Source organism: Xyrauchen texanus, chromosome 21 (assembly GCF_025860055.1).
Source record: "Xyrauchen texanus isolate HMW12.3.18 chromosome 21, RBS_HiC_50CHRs, whole genome shotgun sequence".
Lineage (NCBI taxonomy): Eukaryota > Metazoa > Chordata > Actinopteri > Cypriniformes > Catostomidae > Xyrauchen > Xyrauchen texanus.
In genome coordinates, this window is record NC_068296.1 from 6,707,172 (window position 1) to 6,733,359 (window position 26,188).

Consider the following 26,188-nt stretch of genomic DNA (forward strand, 5'->3'; position numbering starts at 1 on the left):
TCCGAAGTGCACCTGTACCTTTGTGTACTTTTCTCACTGTGTGTCATGGGTGGGTCTTATAAAGTTACACACACACCTGATACAACCTACTGAACTACTGACTGCGTGAAGAACAAGTTTTAACCCAAGATCATGAGTTTACCAGACTATAAATCTACTGGAAAACAGTCCACAGCACCTGTGCAGTCGGTAAGACGATTTACATTAACCGAAATGTTATTTGGAACCAATAGTTACGTTTGAAAATAGATCGTTACGTTTTCATCGCGGTTGCTACATTTCACGTAACAGCTGTTCTGTTTACGCCGTCGAGTACAATCGAAGTTTGGAACTTTCGTTTGAATTTGATAGTTTGTAACTTTCTCATAGTGCGCTACATTTGAAGCAAACTCACTCTTAGATTGATTGGATGTTTTTAACGTCCAATCTACAATACGTTAAATTTTTGTTCAAGTAGACTAGTTATTCCCTAAAATCTTGCTTTTGGTAGAATTTAGAATTATTTTAAACATTGCCGTTTATTGTCAACAGAAGTTTTATAATCTAACTTAAGTTAACCGCCTTAAGAAATTCAAATCTGCCAATGAATAAATATAAAAGTCAAAACAAATACTACTTTCAAAATCAGAAATGAACATTTAAAATCTCACGAGTAGCTAGTTTGTTCATGTCTGTGCGTCTGAAAATGTTACTATAAACGTGCTTCAATTCCAAATAAATTCACGTAAAAAAATAAATAAGTAAACAAACATGGCTGTCTTATTTTATTTTTTATAAAAATATATATTTTAATTAAATATCCATACAAAAGTATCATGGTATTTTGTTTTGGACATGTACCATGGTAATACTATGGTATTCTTTGAAATACTTTGAGTGCCATGTACATGCCATGGAATGTAAACATGGTAATAATTCAGTACCACAGTATTTACAAAAATCCTTTGTATTTCGATCACTGTACCATGGTATATCCACCGTACTTTTTGTTATATGAAAATAAAATATATAACATTTGAATGCTTTAATTTTACAGTTTGTATACAGAGTATGTCATATTGCTTTTGCCAGAGTTATGCAAAATGTAAAAACCTAAAACCACCACAAGGTATTTATTTTAGTTCAAAGTCCAAACTAATGCATCATGTACAGTATCTGGTCATCACTTGTGTAATTAGCTATAATTAAGGGATGTATTTAAGTAATTAGATCCAGTATTGATGCTTTCCTTGACTTGCTATAGTTAAACTGTATTGACAAATGGTGGTCAACATCTCTTAAGCAATCAGGGACTAACTATTCATCTTATCAATTTTGACCTTTTTAATGGCTTGTTTTCTCTGTCCTCAGAAATCTCAAGTTGTTCAGCTCAATATTGGAGGTCATGTTTTCAGCACCACCTTGGGAACCATTCGTAAGTTTCCAAACTCCACACTGGCAGACCTGTTTAATGGGTCATCCAAGCTTCGGATGGACTCTGAGGGTCGATACTTCATAGACCGTAATGGCTCTCACTTTGGGTTGATCCTCGAGTACCTCCGATCAGAAAAAGTTCCCTCCGAACATTTACAGGAAGTTCATAAGGAGGCTTTGTACTATGACATCAAACCTCTAGCCAAAGCCATTGAAGATATGCCTCAGATCTTTGGAGAAACAGTCGGAAGACAACAATTCTTGGCCCGTGTTCCAAACTACCGGGAAAACCTGGAAGTAATTGTCAAGGTAGCCAGAGCGGAGGCCATCGCATCTCGGTACTCGAAGATAATCGTCTGTGTCTTGAGGACAGAAGATGATTTAGCCAGATACAATGATGCCATTGACAGTCTCGACACTCCGAAAGAGTCTGTGGTGAGATTCGGTCCATGGAAAGCTCCAGCTTCAGTGGAGGATCTGTTAGATTGCATCAGAATGGATATAGAGGCCAAAGGATATAAAGTCAAGATCGAACCACACAACATAGACAAAGTGTTTCTCTTCAAAAGCTACAACTTCTTCTATAAACTGACATTCACCTGGTGGTGATGGGTGTGTGGCCCAACAACTCAACCAATGAAATAGTGATTTGAAGAGAAAAGGGATATTTGGACAATGGTTTGATGGAACTTTAGCAATTCAGACATAAAAGTGACAAGAACCTCCTATATGACTGACAGCTTTTATATAGGTGTCATGAATCTGTCAGTATCTGTCATTGGCCTGCCTTGTTAAAGGGATAGTTCACCCAAAAATGAAAATTCTCTTATCATTTACTCACCCTCATGTCATCCCAGATGTGTATGACTTTCTTCTGCAAGACACAAACAAAGATGTTTAGAATTATATTTCAGCTCTGTAGGTCCATACAATGCAAGTGAACATGGCCAGAATTTTGAAGGTCCAAGAAGCACATAAAGGCAGTATAAAAGTAATCATTAAGACTACAGTGGTTAAATCTATGCCTTCAGATGCGATATGATAGGTTTGGCTGAGAAACAAATCATTATACAAGTATTTTTATACTCTAAATCTCCACTTTCACTTTTTTCTCCTTTGTTTTTCTGATTCACATTCTTTGTGCATATCTCCACCTACAGGGTAGGGAGGATAATTTATGTTGTATACTATGCCTGTCCATAGCTTGCTATAACCTACAATAAATAAATCATTAAAATATTAATGTAATCACTAAAGCTTTCACTCCAGGAATGTTTTTGGTTTGTTAACTGGTCAGTTTCTGACAATTGTGTGATTTAGTATGAATGAAGGGACATTTTTAGTGAAAACAATATATTATTATTGCTTAAATTTGTGCCATGTGTAAATTATTTGTTTTTATTTTAGACATTATTACCATTGTCGACCCCACACCATTATTTAATCTAAAAAGGCTGTCATATATATGAAGCTCCAGAGACAATATGGAAGTGGAAATTAATATTGAGAAAGAGCGATGTTGACATTTCTGACAGAATAGTGTAGTGTGTGATAGCCAGATAAGAACTTCGATTCAGTTTTTTTTTTTTTTTTGGGGGCAATTTGTATTGTAAAAAGCACAATACAAATAAAACGGAATTGAATTAAAATAATAAACAGAAGAAAAGACGAATTACCTTAGACACAGTACCTTAATTCGTCCATGAAGCAAACAACACTGTTAATTTGCAGCAAAGCGTCTTTCAAGGCAAGTCTGTCCAATCGGTGGCCATTCTTGGGTATCTTATTCTCTATGCATACAAGCGGCATAAAAGTGCAGTTCCTATCTACTTAAATGAAGAAAAACCGAAATCTTCAAAACGGTCGGTGAAGATTACGATCAAAGTACATATTAAAAATTAACAGTGCAATCATAAATTGTGCTTCTTCACCTCAGATCACGCTAAAAAGCGCTTTCCCGACTGGTTTAAATAACCTACATGCGTGACAGGCGAAGTCCGTATCTACAAGTTGATTGGCTATTCTACCTGTAAGGCGGGACTTCCGTTCATTGCTCCCGTTCATTTCTCCATTTACAAGCTCTAAATAGTGTCTGGTGCTCAGTGCGCATGTCAGAATAGCAGCAGGGCAACGCAGCAGAGCTGTCATGGCTGCTCATCTGAAAAAACGAGTTTATGAGGAATTCTCTAAAGTAGTTCAGGTGAACTCATTTGTTATTATATATACACTGATAAATAATCATTTTATTATGTTGATCGCAGAATGTATATTTTATATGAGGATATTCGAATACATACAAAGCATATGTAGCCGTTAGCATCAGTGTGGTTATCTCTAACTATTATTATGTGCATTAGCCAAATTGTATTCTAATAAAACAGGACATTTGTGTTTACATTTTATTTAGTGCTTATTTGAAAGTCTATATTAAAAACATACTGACAAATCTTTCAATATCTGTTTGGTGGATTTGTATGTAGCAAAATACAATATTGCAACCGGCACATACTTTTTTTTTTTTTTTTTTTATTATTGTTTTCTCTTTATTTGTTTCATCTGCAACTGTACATATAACTTTTTATGTTCATGTTGTGTTTTTCATTTCTGTTTCTTTGGAGGCTGTAACAATATTTTCTATGCAGTACTGATGATCAATTGATGAATAAAGTTGTAAATGGCTGATATGTCTGTTGACATGACTAAGACGAATGATTAACTAAATTTCTTCAGGTTTGTTTCTTGAGATGTACAATAATTACCCTCCCCATAAATGAAAGATCAGGATTAAGTGATAGCAAATCATTACAAGACCTGTATTAATTACTGTTATTATTGTTCTGTGATCATGTGACATCTCTTTAAAGCAGGTGTCTGTTGAGGAGGCTCCAACGAAGAAGCTTCGACTTACCAAACCGAGTAAATCAGCGGCTCTTCACATTGATCTGTGTAAGGCTACCAACCCTACAGATGCCCTGCAGTACCTGCTGAGCTTTGCGCGCAAACCTGTGGAGGCCGAGAGCGTAGAGGGGGTGGTACGCATCCTTCTTGAGCATTATTACAAGGTATTATGACATCACAAATAAAGATTGATGACGTGGCTAATTCATAACCAACTTTTGATTTATGAAAGTTTATTTACTAAACATTTCAGCTCTAGCTTACATCTATTCTGATTCACTCTTACATTTGGTATTGTTGCGTTGCAAATGTTGTTGGAACGCGTTCAGTGAAAATAAGAATTTGTGATGTTTTTATTAATCATTTATTTTCCTGTGTTCGTGGTGATGTGATCTACAGGAGTCTGATAACTCAGTTCGGCTAAAGATCGCCTCTCTGCTGGGTTTATTATCAAAAATACAAGGCTTCTCTCCAGACTGCATTGTAGATGATACTGTAAACACTCTAAACAACGAAAGTGAGTCTTTTGGGTAGAAAAGCTGTTATAGATTACGGAGGCATGGCTTAATCTCGTTAAGTTTAACTTCATGTGAAACATTATTTACTGTGTTTTCACTGTGTTTCAGAGTCTCATCAGGTGCTGGCACAGCTGTTGGACACTCTACTGATCATCGGCACACAACTCCCTGACAAGAGCGCAGTTATCCAGAGACTTCTAGATGTGACATGCAAGGTGACAGAGTGGAATCTTACATTTTCGGGCAGCAACAATAATCAGTTGCGCTAAACCGCCTTTGTTATCAGATCTTCTGTACATTTTTATAAAGTTCTGAATCAGTATTTTTTGTTTTATTTAATTGTACATATATTTTCTCATGACAGCACCTGTCCAGCACTTATTTTGGAGTCAGGAATAAGTGTCTTCAGCTCTTGGGCTGTCTGGGGACAGTTGATAAGCCACTCACTAAGGAAACAGAAGCAGGACCAGCAGGACTGGTGTCACCCATACGGGATGTACAGAGTTTGATAAGCGATTACTTCCAGGACCAGGACCCTCGCGTCCGCACCGCTGCCATTAAAGCCATGGTACATGAAGCTTTAGAAAACACATTGTTAAAACTGAATAAAATGCTGCTCTGATTGACTTATATTTCCTTTAATGGTTTTTGGTTTTTCTCTTCATCAGCTGCAGCTACATGAAAGGGGGATGAAAATTCAACAGACTATTTATAACCAGGTACAAATGCTATTATGTTTGTACTCCTATATTTGTTTCTCATATTCCAAAGGAAATGTCAAAGAACTAATCTATGAATGTCTTGTCTTCTTTCTTGGTCAGGCCTGTAAACTCTTAAGTGATGATTACGAGCAGGTTCGCTCAGCAGCGGTGCAGATGGTTTGGGTTTTGAGTCAGCTTTACCCAGAGAGGTAAAGGACCAGTATCTTAGCATCACTAAACCTGCTGTATTCCAAGACATATTGCCTTTCAGAACATATACCTTATGCTATATTAATTTATATTATGCAACATGCACTGATACATAGAAATAGTTCACCCAAAATAAACATTCTGTCATCATTTACTCACCTTTATACCATCCCAGATGTGTATGACTTTCTTTGTTCTGCAGAACACAAAGTTTTTAGAAAAATATCTCTGCTCTAAAGGTTCATACAATGCAAGTGAATTGTGGCTAGAGCTTTAAAGCTCCAAAAAGTGCATAAAGGCAGCATAAAAGTAATCCATTCACCATTCACTTGCATTGTATGGATCTACAGAGCTGAAATATTCTTCTAAAAATCTTCATTTGTGTTCAGCTGTAGAAAGAAAGTCATACACATCTGGGATGGGATGAAGGTGAATAAATGATGAGACAATTAAAATATTTGGGTGAACGATTTCTTTAACTTTATATTAGGACTTCAGTGATACCCCATTTAAATAAATCCTTTAGAAAGATTTGAACAGTTTTGTTTGTTAGTTACTAACCTTTTATTTATTTATTTATTATTGTGATTTTATGCATGCATCCAGCATCGTTCCCATCCCCTCATCCAATGAGGAGATCCGACTGGTGGATGACTCCTTTGGAAAGATCTGTCACATGGTCAGTGATGGCTCATGGGTAGTCAGAGTGCAAGCTGCTAAACTGCTGGTGAGTTTTGGGCTGGTCCTTATATTGCCTTTATTGTCAGCCTCTCTTCAGTCCTGTAACTTACAATTATTGCAATTATTTGTAAGTCACCACTTACTTTTCCATCCACCTTATTCTCTGTTTCAGGGCTCCATGCACCAAGTGAGCCCTCATTTCCTGGAGCAGACTCTTGACAAGAAGCTGATGTCAGATCTCAGGGTACTTCCACAACAAAATGGGAAAACGTTTAAGAAAGGGTGTGGGGGAGGCTGAGAAGCTTAGCGAGTAAAGACGCTGACTACCACCCCTGGATTTGCGAGTTTGAATCCAGGTCGTGCTGAGTGACTCCAGCCAGGTCTCCTAACAACCAAATTATTCCAGTTGCTAGGGAGGTTAGAGTCACGTGGGTTAACCTCCTCGTGATTGCTATAATGTGATTCTCACTCTCTGTGGGGCACGTGGTGAGTTGTGCAAGGATTCCGCACAAGCTATGTCTCCACGGTAACGCGCTCAACAAGCGCACGCGATAAGATGCACGGATTGACGGTCTCAGATGCCTCCGCATCTGAGACTCGACCTCAGCCACCCGGATAGAGGCGAGTCACGTCACCACGAGGACCTAGAACGCATTGGGCATTCCAAATTGGGGAGAAAAATCACAAAAAAAGAAAGCTCAATTTTGACACCCCTGAAATGCACAAGAAGTAGAACTTTAAATGCTCAATACAGGGCTTAATAATAAAGATTTTTACTTGGCTCGACCATAGAACATATTTAAAAGAATAGTTCACCCAAAAATAAAAATTATCTCATCATTTACTCGTCCTCACGTCATCCCAGATGTGTATGACTTTCTTTCTTATGCTGAACACAAACAAAGATTATTAAAAGAATATCTCAGCTCTGTAGGTACATATAATGCAGGTCAACAGGGTCCATCTCTTTGAAGCTCAAAAAAAGCGCATAAAAGTAATACACATGACTCCAGTGGTTAAAGCCCGTCTTCAGAAGAGATGTGATAAGTGTGGGTGAGAAACAGATTAATAATAAAGTCTTCTTTTACTATAAATTCTCCTCAAGCCTATTGTATCATTTCTGAAGACATGGATTAAACCATTGAAGTCATATGAATTACTTTTATGCTGCCTTTTATATGGTTTTTGAGCTTCACATTTTTGGACCCTGTTCACTTTCATTGTGTTGAACTGCCGAGCTGAGATATTCTTCTAGTTTTCAGCAAAAGAAAAAAAGTCACACATCTGGGATGGCATGATGGTGAGTAAATGATGAGATCATTAAAATGTTTAGATGCAATATTCCTTTAATAGCAATGATTAACATCTATTATGATAAAGTCTTTGTGTCATAAAACATATATATTTAAATTCTTTATTTAACATGAAGTATTCTACAGAAAAAAAAACTAGACACCTATAAATTCATAAACTCACTTTTGCTGGAAAACAATGGCAAATGATATGATATATTACTAATTTGTTTATAGATTTTAATAAATTCTAACTGATGTTTCCAAATCTTAATATGTGTTAAAACTGCATCTGTTTCCATTGCAACATATTTAAATCAGCTTAATTAATGTTTACCTAAAAAATGCTTTTCATCATTTCAGAGGAAACGCACGGCTCACGAACGAGCTAAAGAACTTTACGCTTCTGGAGAGTTCTCGTCTGGACGCCGGTGGGCTGATGATGCTCCAAAAGAGAAAGTTGACACTTCCGGTGTAAACCTCATTGACTCTGGAGCCTGTGGGGCATTTGTTCATGGGCTAGAAGATGAGATGTACGGTATGTATTTTTGAAAATAATCAACATGTAAGGGGATGCTTTTAGCACTTATTACTTGTGTTATTAGATGTTTACGATGGTCGTTCATGCAGTATTGTGTTCGTTATAGAGGTGCGTATCGCTGCAGTAGAAGCTCTGTGTTCCCTTGCCCAGTCGTCCCCCAGCTTTGCTGAGAAGTGTCTTGACTTCCTGGTGGACATGTTCAATGATGAAATCGAAGAGGTGCGACTGCAGTCCATTCATGTGCTGCGACAGATCTCAACCAATATCACCCTCAGAGAAGACCAACTGGACACTGTGCTCGCAGTACTGGAGGTAGAATAGTTGATTTATATGCATAATAAGCATGACAAAGTCAAAATCACAAAGCGTAGTATAAACAATGCTTTTTAAACGTAATTTTCATTTGTATTATCTAGTTATAGGCCAATATATTGTACAGAAATTAAGTGTACATCTATGTATGTATCCTACAATAGCATTATATGACATTCCAATCTGAAACTAAAGTTAAAAGTGCCGGTTTATTGCAGGATTCATCGCGGGACATTCGTGAGGCCCTGCACGAGTTGCTCTGCTACACTAATGTCTCCACAAAAGAATGTATCCAGCTGGCCCTGCTGGAGCTCCTCAAAAATCTCACCAAGTACCCGACCGACCGCAACTCTGTCTGGAAGTGAGTTCAAGTGGATGTTCCTTTCCATTGCTTACTTTCCTCTAGCCTCTTTCTCAGTCTGTCTGACTTATTTCATGTCACATCTTTCAATCCAGATGTTTGAAGTTCCTTGGTGCTCGACATCCGACCCTGGTGCTGCCAATTGTCCCAGAGCTGCTGAGCACCCATCCTTATTTTGACACTCCAGAACCTGACATGGACGACCCTGCCTGTATCCTGCACATCTGACATGACAACAAAGAAATGGGCTGGGATGTCGAATGTTAAAGGGAGCTTTTTATATAAAATGTATACGTACTATAACTTTTAGATCTCAAAACTTCCTCTCCATTCCTAAAATACCATTCATTGTTTAGCATTTAGATACAGTTGTTCCTAAATATGGGGATAACTAATGATAGTAGAAAATTCTAAATGTAAATATCTAGGTAAAGCCTGTCAAACTGTGCTGTTTCTGGGTGTGTAGCACCTGCTGCTAAAAATCCCAATGTTTGAAACATGCAGCTTATGTTTATATTTAACCAGATCCTTTATTATTTTAGTCTGATCTTCACAGTTTGAGCAACACATTTCAGCACAGATTGTTTTGTGAATCTGCCACAATGTAATGCAGCATTTCCAAATAGGCTTTTTATTGAGAGATGAAGTTAAATGGATAGTTCACCCAAAAACTAAAATTCTCACCATTTACTCACCCATCCCAGATGTGAAACTTTGAAGCTCAAAATCACATAAAGGCAGCATAAAAGTAGTCCATACCAATCCAGTGGTTAAATTCATGTCTTCAGAAGTGATATGATAGGTGTGGGTGAGAAACACATCAATATTTAAGTTATTTTTTTACTATAAATTCTCTCTGCCCAGTAGGTCGCAGTATGCAAGAAGTATGCGAATCGCCAAAAACAAAAAAAGTACTCTCTGGAAAATGTATCTGTTTCTCATCATATCATTTCTGAAGACAGATTTATCCACTGGAGTTTTATGGATTTCTTTTATGCTGCCTTAATATGCTTTTTGAGCTTCAAAGTTTTGGACCCTGTTTACTTGCCTTGTAAGGACCTACAGAGCTGAGATATTCTTCTAAAAATCTTTGTTTGTGTTCTGCAGAAGAAAGTAAGTCATATACATCTGGAATGGCTGAGGTGAGTAAATGGTGAGATTTTCATTTTTGGGTTAACTATCCCTTTAACTTCTCTATCTCTCAATAAAAGCCTCTTTGAAAAGCTGATTTACATTGTGGCAGACTCACAAAGCAATCTGCGCTGAAATGTGCTGCTCAAACTGTAAAGCTCAGACTGAAATGTTCAGGGATCTGGTTAAAAATAATGGTGAAATTGGCATGAAAAACTCAATTATGACTGTCTTCCGCAACAACAATGTAATAGTCCTAAAGTTCATAGAATCATTATGTGGTCTTAGCTCAGATCCTTGTTTTCCTGACCTGGATTTGTTCAGACATCGCTGTGTTAGTTCTGGTCTTCAATGCAGCCAAATCCTGCCCCACTATGCCAGCGCTGTTCTCAGATCACACGTTCCGGCACTATGCCTACCTACGCGACAGCTTATCCCACCTGGTGCCACCCCTCAGAGTGAGAAACCTGCCTGCATACCTTCATATCCAGTCTATTTTTAATATGTTAAAAAACTATCATGTTCATTTCTTTGAGTAGTGTTTCATAAACATGATATTCATTCATTTCTTTTAAGCATCTTCTATATTTGTCTTCTCTCTCAGCTGCCAGGCAGAAAGCAGACTGCAAACTCTGGTTTGGAGGCATCAGGTGTGGGTTCAGGCAGTTTGGAGTCGGCACAGAACTTCCTGCAGGACAGTCTTGTTCGGGTCAGCACCCTTCAGAACCTGGAGACACCTGGAGCTCAAGATCTGCTGGAGTTCACCATCAGGTCCAAACCATTAATTGACTACATATATATTAAACAATGTAATTACTGTAAGATGTCTTAATAAAGTGTTTGTTCATTATTTGGGTCACATGTAGAGATCTGCAGCGGTTGGGGGAGCTACAGACTGAGCTGGCCGGATCTGCAGATTTTTCTGCCACATACCTACGCTGTCAGTTACTGCTTACCAAGGTGAATGCAAATATAATTGATGAATGCAACTTCTAATACTCCATTATTAAATGCCTCTTTGGAATACTCTATTCTGATCGGTCAGTCCTGCCATACAGCGGCTTGATATTTCTGAATAATGACCGCATAGTCTGGGAAGCAGTTATTTTTCAACGGTCAGCTGGATATGACGAGTCCTCTTTCTCGTATCAATTTGTGATCTCTACAAGCAAGCTAATAAAATAACTTGTACTCGCATCAATATTTCATGTTAATTTATTTATTTATTAAGCGGGATAATGAGCAGGCATGTGGTCAATTTCACAGTATAAACACCTTACAGAATGCTGGAGTTGGAATTCATGCGTTTCTGGAGACTCAGACGTCTCTTCTCACTTAATAATGTAATTTCAATTAAAATCAATACTACGTGTCTACAGGGCTGAAACAATTAGTCGACAACATCGACAATTCAAAAATTGTCGTCAAACATTTTCGTTGTCTAATATTTGTCTGATTTTAATTTAATACAAAATGAGATCTTTTGAAATGCTAATGATGATGCGGGAGAGCAGCACTTCTGCTCGCACTTGATTGAGGAGAGGAAGAAAGAACAGATCACTGTCCAGATGCACTCCAAACTTTCCAAACAGATTAAAGTGATGTAGAGTATTATAATACAAAAATAAAAAATAAGTCAATATGGTAAATGGTCTGCACTTATATAGCGCCTTTTTAACCTTAACGGAAAGCGCTTTACACTGACACACATTCATACACCAATGGTGGCAGAACTGCCATGCAAGGCGCAAGCCTGCCATTGGGAGCAACTTGGGGTTCATTGTCTTGTCCAAGGATACTTCGGCATGTGGAGTCGTATGGGCCAGGAATCGAACCACCAACCCTGTGATTAGAGGCTGACCCGCTCTACCACCTGAGCCACAGCCGCCCCAAATACAGAAGCAGTGTCTTCGTGAAATAAAGTGGAGGCGTACCTGGTGTTCCGCTTGAGCAAAACTTGCCTGTTAGAGCATCTAAAAAGGAAACACTGCACAGTTATATCCTGTATTTAATGCATCCTTTATTAAAGTTCAAATAATAAGGAAGTGGGCTGTATAAATAAGCACAGACTCTGGACCTGGCATTTGTCTGTGCGGTCAGAGCCGCATATATGAGTCTCGTAAAAAAAAGGCACGAGAGAGTTTCAAATTTCTCCCGGCTGATACAACGTCTCGCAAGGAGTGAGGTGCATCACTGGTGATTTTATTTATAGTGATTGCTCGCGACATAGTGAATTATAATATAAGTGTTACGGTGTGTATCTAATTGTCAAGAAAATCGTCGTTACGCAGCTCTATAAAGAAGAAAGAGTTTGTTTTCTAAGAAAGTTTGGTTTCAAAAAATATTTTTGTGATTTATCTTTTTTGGTTTGTTTTCCAATATAAATACCTAAAACTCCTTATTTACATTTACTTGAGCAGCTACACTGCAGAAGAAAGAATTGTTATCGGAGAATTTTAAATATTTAGATATTTTAAAATATTGAAAAATCCTTAAAACAAGATACATTTACCTGAGAAGCAAAATTTAAGATATTTAGACTTGCTTTTAGAGCAAATATCTTGAATATAAGTATATTTTTAATTTACTGCACTTGCAGAAGTATAACCAAGTGAAAAAATACACATCAGAATACACTTATTTAAGATACATTCTCTTAAAGCAAGTCTAAATATCTTGTGTTGTTTCTCAATTAAATTTATCCTGTTTTAATGATTTTTAGATAATGTTAACTGGAAACAAGACAAAAACACTTGATAACAATATAATTTTTTGCAGTGAAATATATTTTATTTATTAAACAATAAAAATCCAAGTAGTGTTTCCCCTTTAATTCAGTGAATGTCATTTAGAGGTATTTATCCATCTTGCCACCTGTCAGGAATACTGTGTTTTGTGATGATGACTGTCTAAATGTAGATTATCCCTTATTTTGGACATGTATAGTGGTCATTTTATATATATATATATATATATATATTAGTATCTCACAAAAGTGTGTACACCCCTCGCATTTTTGTAAATATTTGATTATAACTTTTCATGTGACAACACTGAAGAAATTACACTTTGCTACAATGTAAAATAGTGAGTGTACATCTTGTATAACAGTGTAAATGTGCTGTCCCCTCAAAATAATTCACACACAGCCATTAATGTCTGAACCGTTGGCAACAAAAGTGAGTACACCCCTAAGTGAAAATATCCAAATTGGGCCCAATTAGCCATTTTCCCTCCCCGGTGTCATGTGACTCGTTAGTGTTACAAGGTCTCAGGTGTGAATGGGATCAGATGTGTTAAATTTGGTGTCATCACTCTCACACTCCCTCATACTGGTCACTGGAAGTTCAACATGGCACCTCATGGCAAAGAGCTCTCTGAGGATCTGAAAAAATAATTGTTGCTCTACATAAAGATTGCCAAGGCCCTGACACTGAGCTGCAGCACGGTGGCCAAGACCATACAGCGGTTTAACAGGACAGGTTCCACTCAGAACAGGCCTCGCCAAAGAAGTTGAGTGCACGTGCTCAGTGTCATATCCAGAGGTTGTCTTTGGGAAATAGACGTATGAGTGCTGCCAGCATTGCTGCAGAGGTTGAAGGGGTGGGGGGGTCAGCTTGTCAGTGCTCAGACCATACGCCGCACACTGCATCAAATTTGTCTGCATGGCTGTCGTCCCAGAAGGAAGCCTCTTCTAAAGATGATGCACAAGAAAGCCCGCAAACAGTTTGCTGAAGACAAGCAGACTAAGGACATGGATTACTGGAAACTGGATGTCCTGTGGTCTGACGAGACCAAGATAAACTTATTTGGCTCAGATGGTGTCAAGCGTGTGTGGCGGAAATGTCTCCAGACCTAAACCCTATTGAGCATCTGTGGGGCATCCTCAAACGGGAGGTGGAGGAGCACAAGATCCACCAGCTATGTGATGTCGTCATGGAGGAGTGGAAGAGGACTCCAGTGGCAACCTGTGAAGCTCTGGTGAACTCCATGCCCAAGAGGGTTAAAGCGGTGCTGGAAAATAATGTTGGCTTCACAAAATATTGACACTTTAGGCCCAATTTGGACATTTTCACTTGGGGGGTGTACTCACTTTTGTTGCCAGCGGTTTAGACATTAATGGCTGTGTGTTGAATTATTTTGAGGGGACAGCAAATTTACACTGCTACAATGTAAAGTAGTGAGTGTACAGCTTGTATAACAAAGTGTCATTTCTTCAGTGTTGTCACATGAAAAGATATAATCAAATATTTACAAAAATATAAAATTTTCTAGAATTAGAAAATGCTACCATTGACTATATTGAAGTATTATAAAGAACCGAACAATCATGTTTAACTACATTGGAGAGTCAGGCTGATCTTTAATTGTTCTTTTCTGTTCATTCTCAGGCTCTCCAAGAGAAGTTATGGACCATGGCTGTGCCTCTTTGTCTTAAACAGAATGCCATAGTATCAACCGCTGCTCGACAGGTAGATTCATATCACAGCATTGAAGATATACTGACACCAGAATTACAGAGCTGTATTAGAGTTTTATCTAACTATGTTTCATTGTTTACACTTGTGATGTATTTGTTTATGTATGGCAGATCTTGGATGAGACATACAAACTCGAGTTCTTGTACAGCGGATTGGAGACACAGCAGGTCGCGACAATTCACAACGTTCGTCTGCAGGCAAAAGCTTTACAGCTCATCCTGACGGCCCGATCCAAACGAGGGTCAGTGCTCCCTAACCAACATTACAAATATCCTTTTTGCAGTTAAGCCACGTATTGATTTTGATCCTCTGTCTCATTCACAATAACAGGGTTGATCGTGTTCTCAGTGTTTGTGAGAAGTTCCTACAGGAGGTTGAGTCATTTCAGAGGTAAGATCTGTGTGTTTCACAGAGAAGCCGTGTTTTGTTGCAACTACGTTTGAAAAGAAACCAAATGCTCTTTTCTTGCCGTTTTCAGGCTCTTCATGACAGAGGTGCCCCATTTTCAGGACAGTTTTGTGGAGAAACTCCTGGAGTTAATGCCAAGACTGGTGGCCTGCAAGCCAAATGATCTGGTTAAAATTCTCCAGACCACACTGCGACAAAGCAGATTCATTCATCTCAAACTCCCTGAACAGGTTTGCAGATTCTGAATCACAACATACAGAAATTAAAAAAAATTCAATTTTACAAAGAAGCTTGTTTGTTGCATGAAGTTAAATATGTTAATGTTCCTTTTTATTTTTATTTTGAATTGTCAGATACACAGGGCGTCTGCAACAATTATTGAGCCAACAGGGGAATCAGACAACCCTTTGAGATTCACCTCGGGTCTGGTAGTGGCGTTAGATATCGATGCTACTCTTGAACATGTGCAAGACCCACAGACAACAGTCAAAGTGCAGGTCAGAGACCTTATTTTTTTTTAACCAGAGGCACAAAGTGAGAACAAACAAACTTGATGAAAATTATTCATTTAGGGATGTAACTGTTTCAAGGTTTCACAATATACAGTGAGGGAAAAAAGTATTTGATCCCCTGCTGATTTTGTACGTTTGCCCACTGACAAAGAAATGATCAGTCTATAATTTTAATGGTAGGTTAATTTGAACAGTGAGAGACAGAATAACAACAAAAATGTTATAAATTGAATTGCATTTTAATGAGGAAATAAGCATTCGACCCCCCCTCTCAATCAGAGCTTTCCGGCTCCCAGGTGTCTTTTATACAGGTAACGAGCTGAGATTACGAGCACACACTTAAAGGGAGTGCTCCTAATCTCAGTTTGTTACCTGTATAAAAGACACCTGTTCACAGAAGCAATCAATCAATCAGATTCCAAACTCTCCACCATGGCCAAGACCAAAGAGCTCTCCAAGGATGTCAGGGACAAGATTGTAGATCTACACAAGGCTGGAATCGGCTACATGACCATCGCCAAGCAGTTGGGTGAGAAGGTGACAACAGTTGGTGCGATTTATTCGCAAATGGAAGAAACACAAAATTACTGTCAATCTCCCTCGGTCTTGGGCTCCATGCAAGATCTCACCACGTGGAGTTGCAATGATCATGAGAACGGTGAGGAATCAGCCCAGAACTACACGGGAGGATCTTGTCAATGATCTCAAGGCAATTGGGACCATAGTCACCAAGAAAACAATTGGTAACACACTACGCCGTGAAGGACTGAAATCCTGCAGCGCCCGCATGGTCCCCCTGCTCAAGAAAGCACATGTACAGGCCCGTCTGAAGTTTGCCAATGAACATGTGAATGATTCAGAGGAGAATTGGGTGAAAGTGTTGTAGTCAGATGAGACCAAAATCAAGCTCTTTGGCATCAACTCAACTCGCCGTGTTTGGAGTAGGAGGAATGCTGCCTATGACCCCAAGAACACCATCCCCACCATCAAACATGGAGGTGGAAACATGCTTTGGGGGTGTTTTTCTGCTTCGGGGGCAGGACAACGCATCAAAGGGATGATGGACGGGACCATGTACCATCAAATCTTGGGTGAGAACCTCCTTCCCTCAGCCAGGGCATTTAAAATGGGTCGTGGATGGGTATTCCAGTATGACAATGACCCAAAACACACGGCCAAAGCAACAAAGGAGTGGCTCAAGAAGAAGCACATTAAGGTCCTGGAGTGGCCTAGCCAGTCTCCAGACCTTAATCTCATAGAAAATCTGTGGAGGGAGCTGAAGGTTCGAGTTGCCAAATGTCAGCCTTGAAACCTTAATGACTTGGAGAATATCTGCAAACAGGAGTGGGACAAAATCCCTCCTGAGATGTGTGCAAACCTGGTGGCCAACAACAAGAAACGTCTGACCTCTGTGATTGCCAACAAGGGTTTTGCCACCAAGTACAAAGTCATATTTTGCAGAGGGGTCGAATACTTATTTCCCTCATTAAAATGCAATTCAATTTATAAAATTTTTGACATGCGTTGTTCTGGATTTTTTGTTGTTATTCTGTCTGTCACTGTTCAAATGAACCTAAAATTAAAATCATAGGCTGATAATTTGTTTGTCAGTGGGCAAACGTACAATATCAGCAGGAGATCAAATACTTTTTTCCCTCACTGTACCTTGGTTTTAAAGCAGATGGTTATCATACCGGTGAAATCTTCTCAATGACGGTATTGTATAAATATAAAGTGATTTGGATTTTAGAAAAGTTGTGAAAAAAAAAACATCTGTTTAATTAATTAGAGACGTTTACACAGCATCATATAAACTTGGCTAGATAAAATAAATCTTAAGTTGCACCTTCCTCATGTTACATTGGACTGTCATTCAATTTTAAAGGTGACATGCAGGTGTCACAAGCATGAGCGGAGCGCAGCATACAGACATATCCGAGCCTGAAGCTTTATTTCCGCCGTCAAAACAGTGGAAATCACTGTCTGGGATTACTTTGGTTATGTTAAAGACCCACAAGGCACCATCAATGTTGCTGGTAGTCTGTAAAATATATCTGCTCAAATGGGAAACACTTGCAACATCTCCGTAAGCACCATCCCATGGAATTTGCGGAAATTAATGTCTGTGGAAATACAGTATACAGGATAATATATTATATCCCCTGTTTCGCTGTTGGAGCTTGTGACTGTTAGATGCAGACCTTTTTATCTACCACGGGAATTCACCACAGTTTGCATAACCGGAGTTTACATTCCCCCCAGCGCTAACGCTAAGGAAGCGCTCTGTGAACTGTATGGGGCTATGAGCGAACTGCAGAACGCTCAACCCGACGGACTGTTTATTGTCGCCGGAGATTTCAACCATGCAAATCTCAAGACAGTGCTCCCTAAATTCCATCAGTATGTGGACTTTGCAACGAGAGGGCTGAACGCGCTTGATCTTGTTTACACAAACATCCCAGGCGCGTGCCGGCGGAGCCCGCCCCCACCTCGGCTACTCAGACCACATCTCTGTTATGTTAATTCCAGCATACAGACCGCTCGTCAGACGCACAAAACCGCTTCAGAAGCAGGTGAAAACCTGGCCAGCAGGAGCCATCTCTGCTCTTCAGGACTGTTTTGAGTGTACTGACTGGCACATGTTCAGGGAGGCTGCAACATATGGCGATTCTACCAACTTGGAGGAATACACAGCATCAGTGACCAGCTACATCAGCAAGTGCATTGATGATGTCACTTTCTCAAGACCATCACCACACGCTCCAACCAGAAGCCGTGGATGACTGCGGAGGTGCGCACGCTGCTGAGGTCCCGAGACTCCGCCTTCAGAGCAGGCGATAAGGCAGCCCTAAGAACAGCTAGGGCCAAACTGTCACGGGCAATCAGAGAGGCAAAGCGCCACACGCCCAGAGAATCCACAGTCACTTCCAGGACAGCGGTGACACGCGGCGCATGTGGCAGGGCATCCAGGCCATCACCAACTACAGGACAACATCAGTTGCCTGTGACAAAGATGCCTCCCTTCCAGATGCGCTGAACTACTTCTACGCTCGGTTTGAAGTGCAGAACGACGTGATGGCGAGGAAGTCCACCCTCCTCCCAACGCACCAGGTGCTCTGTCTTACCACGGCAGATGTGAGGAAAACTCTACGTAGAGTCAACCCACGGAAGGCTGCTGGACCAGACAACATTCCTGGCAGAGTGCTCAGAGGATGTGCAGACCAGCTAGCAGATGTTCTTACCGACATCTTCAACATCTCTCTGAGCAGCGCCGTTGTTCCAACGTGCTTCAAGGCCACCACCATCATCCCCATGCCAAAGAAGTCTTCAGTGTCCTGCCTCAACGACTACCGTCCCGTCGCACTTACACCCATCATCATGAAGTGCTTCGAGAGGCTCGTCATGAGGCAGATTAAGACCCAGCTGCCCCCTCACTAGACCCACTGCAGTTTGCGTGATCGCTCAAACCGCTCAACGGACGATGCCATCACCACAACCCTCCATCTGGCCCTCACCCACCTAGACAATAAGGACTCATACGCTCGAATGCTGTTCATAGATTTCAGCTCAGCATTCAACACAATCATTCCCCAGCACCTGATTGGAAAGCTGAACCTGCTGGGCCTGGACACCTCCCTCTGCAACTGGATCCTGGACTTCCTGACTGGGAGACCTCAGTCAGTCCGGATCGGGAACAGCATCTCCACCACCACCACACTGAGCACTGGGGCCCCCAGGGCTGTGTGCTCAGTCCACTGCTGTTCACTCTGCTGACTCACGACTGTGCAGCAATGCACAGCTCGAATCACATCATCAAGTTCGCCGATGACACAACCGTGGTGGGTCTCATCAGCAAGAACAACGAGTCAGCATACAGAGAGGAGGTGCAGCGGCTGACGGACTGGTGTAGAGCCAACAACCTGTCCCTGAATGTCGACAAAACAAAAGAGATGGTTGTTGACTTTAGGAGAGCACAAGGTGAACACACTCCGCTGAACATCGACGGCTCCTCTGTGGAGATCGTCAAGAGCACCAAATTCCTTGGTGTTCACCTGGCGGAGAACCTCACCTGGTCCCTCAACACCAGCTCTATCACCAAGAAAGCCCAGCAGCGTCTCTACTTTCTTCGAAGGCTGAGGAAAGCACATCTCCCAACCCCCATCCTCACTACATTCTATAGAGGGACTATTGAGAGCATCCTGAGCAGCTGCATCACTGCCTGGTTTGGGACTTGCACCGCTTCGGACCGCAAAGCCCTGCAGAGGATAGTGAGGACAGCTGAGAAGATCATTGGGGTCTCTCTTCCCTCCATCAAAGACATTTACAAAAAACACTGTATCCATAAAGCAACCAGCATTGTGGACGCACCCCACACACCCCTCACACAAACTCTTTACCCTCCTCCCGCCTGGCAAGAGGTACCGAAGCATTCGGGCCCTCACGGCCAGACTGTGTAACAGCTTCTTCCCCAAGCCATCAGACTTCTCAATACTCAGAGACTGGTTTGACACACACGTGTCCTGAGTTGCACTTTAATAACTGTCACTTTATAACTGTCTGCTACCTCAATAACTGCTATGTGCATAGAACATTATCTCATAGTATGTTATGTTTACATTTTTAGAAACTGTCATCTTTTTGCACTACTGAGTACTGGTCGGCGCTGCACTGTCTATTGTCCTGTTCATTGTCAGTAATTTGTTGTACTGTCCTGTACTTTTTGCACATGTTTGCACGTGCACTTTATATAGGTATATATAGGTAGTTTATATAGGTATTTTATTTCGTTGTGTAGTCTCATGTGGTCCTATGTTGGTCCTTTGTTGTTTTTATGTAGCACCATGGTCCTGGAGGAACGTTGTCTCGTTTTGCTGTGTACTGTACTAACTGTATATGGTTGAAACGACAATAAAAACTCACTTGACTTGACTTGACTTCATAAAAACACCAGATTTTGTCATTTTACATGATTTGTAATGACTAGGTAGGCTAATGTTTTGTTTACGCTTTCTGTCAAATTCACAAAGCAGCAAAGGGATTTAAGCACTCATTCAACATTACGAAGTGCCAACTGTTTGTTCATTTGCCAAAGTGCAGCGCAACAGTAGCCCAACAATGTGTTTGATGCTAATAATATATATACAGTACTGTGCAAAAGTTTTAGGCACTTGTGAAAACTGTTGCATAGTGAGGATGTCTTAAAATATAATGACATAAATAGATTTCATATATCAATAAATGTCATAAAAGGTGCAGTAAACATAAAACAAGCTAAATCAATATTTGGTTTGACCTCCTTTGCCTTAAAAACGGCACCAGTTCTCCTAGGGACACCTGGACTAGGGCTGCACAATACTGGAAATAACTGACATTGCGATATTTTGTTTTTGTTTTGTGATATGAAAAAATACAGGATGACTTCACCAGATTACTTGAATAGCTCTGTTTGAGAAGAATGAATTATTCTAGAATGTTTGGGGTGATTGTGTAGGGAACTTTATCTTCGTGGAAAAAAAAAAAAAAGAAACTGAAAATGACTTTTTTTTTTAACATATTTTGGGTATTTTATTATAATAATTAATTACACTATTTAATTCAACACAGTTCCATTGTATTCATGTAATACTCTTCTATCAATTCAGGGTAAAGTCAATGATCTAACATGTTATGATATGAATAATGCATGTTGCTTACCCTAAAATAAAGTTGTGTGGTGTCTAGAAGGGATCCAGGAGATTACAGGAGGCTTTATCTCTGTACTCAAACCAGGTTAAAACAGAGCATTACACAGAGGAAGTTTCATTAGCACAATAGTGAATTAATGGAAATGACAAAATAAGTCATTTAAAATGTTATTACATTACAAATTAAATAACAAACCTCTTTTTTTGAAAATGGAAAAGTAAACAATAAACGTCTTTTTAAATTTAAACCATTTGTAAAATAAAAAAAGAGCAGCTATACACCTACCGTGAGTGGTTAATAAAAATACAACATAAAATAAAATGTTTATAAAACAAATAACTTTTAATAACAAATTACATACCGCTGGTTAAGCGACCGGATCATGTTTTTAAAACCCTCTTTGGTAACCGTGTTAATTGGTTGCCTACCATGTCTTTCGCAAGGTGAAATGTTATTGAATTTGTGATTTCTTTCTGCTGTTTGGAACCTTTCTCGTATGGTGTAACACTGGCAAATGCATCCAAAATAGATTTTTGCTTTGGACAGCATTCAGATCTGGCTTTGCACTAATCTTACAAAGATTTGTGGTGCCGAATTAAATGATCAAACAAATTGGTTGTTGCCTCTTGTTGTGGCAACGATAGCAAGGCACTCGACAAAGTACCTGTTTTTGGTCAGCAGCATCATGTCTGTAGCCGAAATATTTCCATATAACTGTGGTGGTGGCGGCGTAGTGGGTTAAAGCACTGAACTGGTAAGCAAAAGGTTGCTGGTTCGATCCCCACAAGCCACCACCATTGTGTCCTTGAGCAAGGCACTTTGCTCCGGGGGGGGGGACTGTCCTTGTAATAAGTGCACTGTAAATCGCTTATGCCAAATGCATAAATGTAAATGTAAATTTAAGTGACGATGCATTTCTTTTTGCAACCAAATTCTAAATGTTATTTTTTTTTGCCTGTTCCACGCTCATCATTTCATTATGTGCAAGCAGAGCCTGCACATCAACAGCTCTGTTTTTAAAAAAAATAATACATTCTGTGTATCCAAGAACCCATAAATCGGAGTAAATTACGTCATATCAGACAGTTGTATTGCTAGTTTTTTTTTTTTTAAGTATAAATATTGTAGACTGATATATGTTTACCTTACTACATCGCATCTTCTGTGATGTGACTATTGTAGATGTGCACATCACAATGCCGCTGCTGCAACAATATATCGTGCAGCCCTAACCTGGACACAGTTTTTCTTGGTTTTTGGCAGATGGGATGTTCCAAGCTTCTTGGAGAATATGCCACTGTTCTTCTATCTATTTCAGCTGTCTCCCCTGCTTCTGTCTCTGCATGTAATCTCAGACTGTCTCGATGTTCAGTGGGGGTCATGCAATCTTTTACAGGGTTCCCTGTTCTTCTTTTCTGGAATGTTTAGAGTCTGAAATGTATATTTCCTTTTGACACACTAAAGCTGAAGATATAAATAACCATCTGAAGACAAACGCTTTTTGAAACCTCTTATGTGCCTAAAACTTTTGCACCATACTGTGTGTATTTTTTGGTAAAACAGGGTTCACAATGTGGCTTTTGGTGTGCAGGAAATGTACACTGACAATATGCATGCAGGAAATTGACAGTATTGGACAAAATGCCAATAATTAAACTGCAAATGAAGAATATATTTTCAGTAGATATTGTTTAGAATTAAACTAAATCAAAAATGTAACATTACTGAATGCATACAAAATGCATATCTACAAGTGTTAACCTGGGCAATAATCATTACAAATTATTACAATTCAATTTCATAAACTGAATACTGTACATGTTGCAAATTTTGAGTTTAATTGTTTTACATGTGATGTTTTTCTTTGTATTTGTTTTACCATGTCGTATTAAGAGAGTGTCCTGATGTGCAAGATCAAAAGTTAAAGGATTAAAGTCCAAAATAGTCCAAGAACTGAAATATATGTGTGTTTATCAGACATATTTCATAACCGAATATTAAACTGCAAAAAATATTATCAATGCACCTCAATACCATGGTATTTTTTTTGTGACTTATTCATACCGTTACACCAAACAATGGAAGTGGTTCTGAATTATGACATCATTGTTTTCTGTTTTTCTTTCTGTTGTACCACAGGTGCTCTATCCAGATGGACAGTCTCATATAATCCATCCCAAACCTGGAGATTTCAGGACCCCAGGACCTGGGCGTGTGCGACTGATTACTCAGGTTTATCTATCCCATTCTGCATGGACAGGTGAGCTCCCTACCAGAGTAACCGAAGAAGAGTCTTTTTCTTCAGCTGATAGTATGTAGAAGCGATTCGGGAACACTTTACAATAAGGTTCCATTCATTAACATTTGTTAATTCTTTAGATACTGTATCATAAACTAACAATGAACAATACATTTTTTTTATTATAGTTAATAAAAATACAGTTGTTCATTGTTAGTTCATAGTGCTTTAATGTTAAAATATACAACATTTTGATTATAAGCATGTATTAGTATATGTTGAAATTAACATTAGCAATATAAAATTATTGTTCATGTTAACTAATGTTTTTAACTAATGTTAACAAATGAAACCTTATTGTAAATTGTTACCAGCTATTATTTGTGTCTTTGTCTTGTCAAAAATAATATTTCCAACAGCAATCACAGCTGGAAGCAATCAGCATGAACCCTTCAGAGTTCCATATATAAATAGAAGTGTGTGTGTGTGTGTGTGTGTGTGTGTGTGTGTGTGTGTGAGACCCAGAAGAACACTAAGCCGAGGCTAAAGACATTTTTGCTTTCAAGTAAACATGAAATTCAAATGTACTTTCTTAATACTGGTCTTATTGTTCTCCAAAAATGTATTGTGTTTTTTTTTCAACAAAACAAAAAGTATTTGTTTTTGTAATCTTTCATCAAAACCTCTTAAATTACTTTCGTTTTTGGCTGGCATCAATGAAAAATACCAAATATGATGTATTTTGAACATTTCCTATTGTAATAGCATAGTGTACGTTTAAGTACCTAGGAGTTCAGTTTAAATTCAATGGAACATTAACATGGTGGATATCATTTAGTACAAGTGTATTATCATCTATGGTACCACCACAGAAGTGTTTTGTAAGGGTATGCTTACAACATTTGAGAAAGTGTAATTTGAATGTTTGTTGGTCACAATTCTTGTGTTTTTACCCACAGAGCCCTGTCAGATTGAGGTACGGTTACTTCTGGCCTACAGCTCCAGCAGCAGTAAATTATCTGCTGCTAAACCCACTTGGAATGAAAGCATGGATGGACTTCCCACTAATGAGAGTTCCATTGAGGGCACAATCCACCTCAGCAAGCCTGTCAAAGTCTTTATCATGCCCAAACCAGCTCGCCGCTGACCTGAGCACAGAGGAACCCAGACAGTATATCTCTAAAAACAACAGCGAGCACAAAGATAGAACATTGTCATCTACTCTTTCTGGTTCCAAAAATACATTTTATCTGAAATAAATAGTTTTTGTCCATTTGTATCAATGGTGTGTGGTGAAGTGTTATTGACAATTTAGTTTTAAATAATTATTTCAAGCTGTTGTGTGTAATTGCACCCCTAGCAGCACCAAACACAATGCAACATTCTAGTTCCAGAAGTAGGAATCCTATTCATTTTTTCCATAAGGGAATTGATTTTTGATGATCATTTTTTTATATTTAAAGATAGTCTACCGTAAGCTCCAAGGTTGTTAATCGTTGCTATATGCTTCTTTTAAAGCCATTAGTCCCCGTTATTTCAACTTCATTTTGTAAAAGTCATGTTTAATAGCAGAAATCCTGGTGAAGAAATACACTACTCATGATCCTCGTGGGGTCCACAAACCAGAGAATTGTGGTCTCACTGCATTCTTGGGACTAAAAACAATGTTTTTCATTACAGTTCATTCTTAGCAAAAACGATTCAAAAGTTCTGCAGACTCCTTTCCAAATGGTTACCGGTTAGAACAAAATAAAAGGTTAATAATGTTCTTTTTAAAATAACAGTACTCTGTGCTAAGGGGTGGGTGAAACACAAATTGCAGTGTTGCCAGATCTCACAACATAAACAAGCAATCTGGAAAAACAAGTCCAAAAAGATCTGGATTAACCATGCATGTATATGTAGTGTGTATATACAAAGTTGTTAAAAGGTCTTTGTTCGGGGCCTGGGTAGCTCGGCGAGTATTGGCGCTGATTACCACACCTGGAGTCGCAAGTTTCAATCCAGGGCATGCTGAGTGACTCCAGCCAGGTCTCCTAAGCAACCAAATTGGCCCGGTTGCTAGTCACCTGGGGTAACCTCCTCGTGGTCACGATTAGTGGTTCTCACTCTCAATAGGGTGCGTGGTTAAGCTGTGCATGGATCGTGGAGAGTAGCAAGAGCCTCCACATGCTGTGAGTCTCCGCGGTGTCATGCACAGTGAGCCACGTGATTAAATGCGCAGATTGACTGTCTCAGAAGCGGAGGCAACTGAGACTTGTCCTTCACCACCCGGATTGAGGTGAGTGACCGCGCCATCACGAGAATCTACTAAGTAGTGGGAATTGGGCATTCCAAATTGGGAGAAAAGGGGATTTAAAAAAATAAAATCAAAAAAGGTACACAGAATATGACCTCCACAATTAGGCAAAGAAATATGTGATGCAGCTGTTTCCTTCAAGTTCAAAGCACATGTGTTATTTTTTCAGGCTTCATGAAGTGGTGTAGTTCCAAAAATATACTGTGAAAACCCTTTGGTCTTCAGTTTCATGAAAAAAATATTGGAATTAAATTAACCGGTTTCTAGTATTTAAGAATAGTTTTCATTCCGGAATAATTGAAAATCACTTTGTTCTTATTTTCAGTTAATTTCTGCTAAAACATTAATTCCTTTTCTGTTTTCATTCAAGTGATAATATACTTTAAGTATGATTCCATATCTTTAAATAAAAACTCTTTGTGGTTTTTAATCCGATTACAGCATACGCAATGCTTCATGGGATTGCGGTCGTAACCTTATTAAAGACGTTAATTACACAGTCTTTT

At 39.3% G+C, this 26,188-nt stretch overlaps 2 protein-coding genes across 2 annotated transcripts; both read left to right on the top strand.

Moving 5' to 3' along the window:
* Positions 1–51: 51 nt before the first annotated feature.
* kctd14 (potassium channel tetramerization domain containing 14) lies at positions 52–2,757 on the top strand. The gene is made up of 2 exons (XM_052152452.1): positions 52–189; positions 1,351–2,757. Exons 1-2 carry the CDS (start codon positions 133–135, stop codon positions 2,020–2,022), a joined length of 729 nt encoding a protein of 242 aa, XP_052008412.1. The 5' UTR covers positions 52–132; the 3' UTR covers positions 2,023–2,757.
* A 772-nt stretch (positions 2,758–3,529) lies between these two features.
* Positions 3,530–24,643, top strand: ints4 (integrator complex subunit 4). Its single transcript, XM_052152434.1, has 23 exons — positions 3,530–3,613; positions 4,281–4,475; positions 4,711–4,828; positions 4,938–5,044; positions 5,194–5,397; positions 5,498–5,548; positions 5,651–5,739; positions 6,347–6,467; positions 6,594–6,665; positions 8,077–8,251; positions 8,361–8,566; positions 8,785–8,927; positions 9,023–9,138; positions 10,383–10,516; positions 10,663–10,829; positions 10,925–11,018; positions 14,450–14,530; positions 14,650–14,780; positions 14,870–14,929; positions 15,018–15,177; positions 15,301–15,444; positions 23,284–23,404; positions 24,343–24,643. Exons 1-23 carry the CDS (start codon positions 3,560–3,562, stop codon positions 24,528–24,530), a joined length of 2,931 nt encoding a protein of 976 aa, XP_052008394.1. The 5' UTR covers positions 3,530–3,559; the 3' UTR covers positions 24,531–24,643.
* The last annotated feature ends 1,545 nt before the right edge of the window (positions 24,644–26,188 follow it).

Coding starts and splice junctions, on each gene's coding strand:
- kctd14 (XM_052152452.1), top strand. CDS start 133: ATGAGTTTACCAGACTATAAATCTACTGGAAAACAGTCCACAGCACCT. Junction 190..1,350: donor CCACAGCACCTGTGCAGTCG/GTAAGACGATTT, acceptor CTCTGTCCTCAG/AAATCTCAAGTTGTTCAGCT.
- ints4 (XM_052152434.1), top strand. CDS start 3,560: ATGGCTGCTCATCTGAAAAAACGAGTTTATGAGGAATTCTCTAAAGTA. Junction 9,139..10,382: donor TGACATGGACGACCCTGCCT/GTATCCTGCACA, acceptor GGATTTGTTCAG/ACATCGCTGTGTTAGTTCTG. Junction 14,781..14,869: donor ACGGCCCGATCCAAACGAGG/GTCAGTGCTCCC, acceptor TCACAATAACAG/GGTTGATCGTGTTCTCAGTG.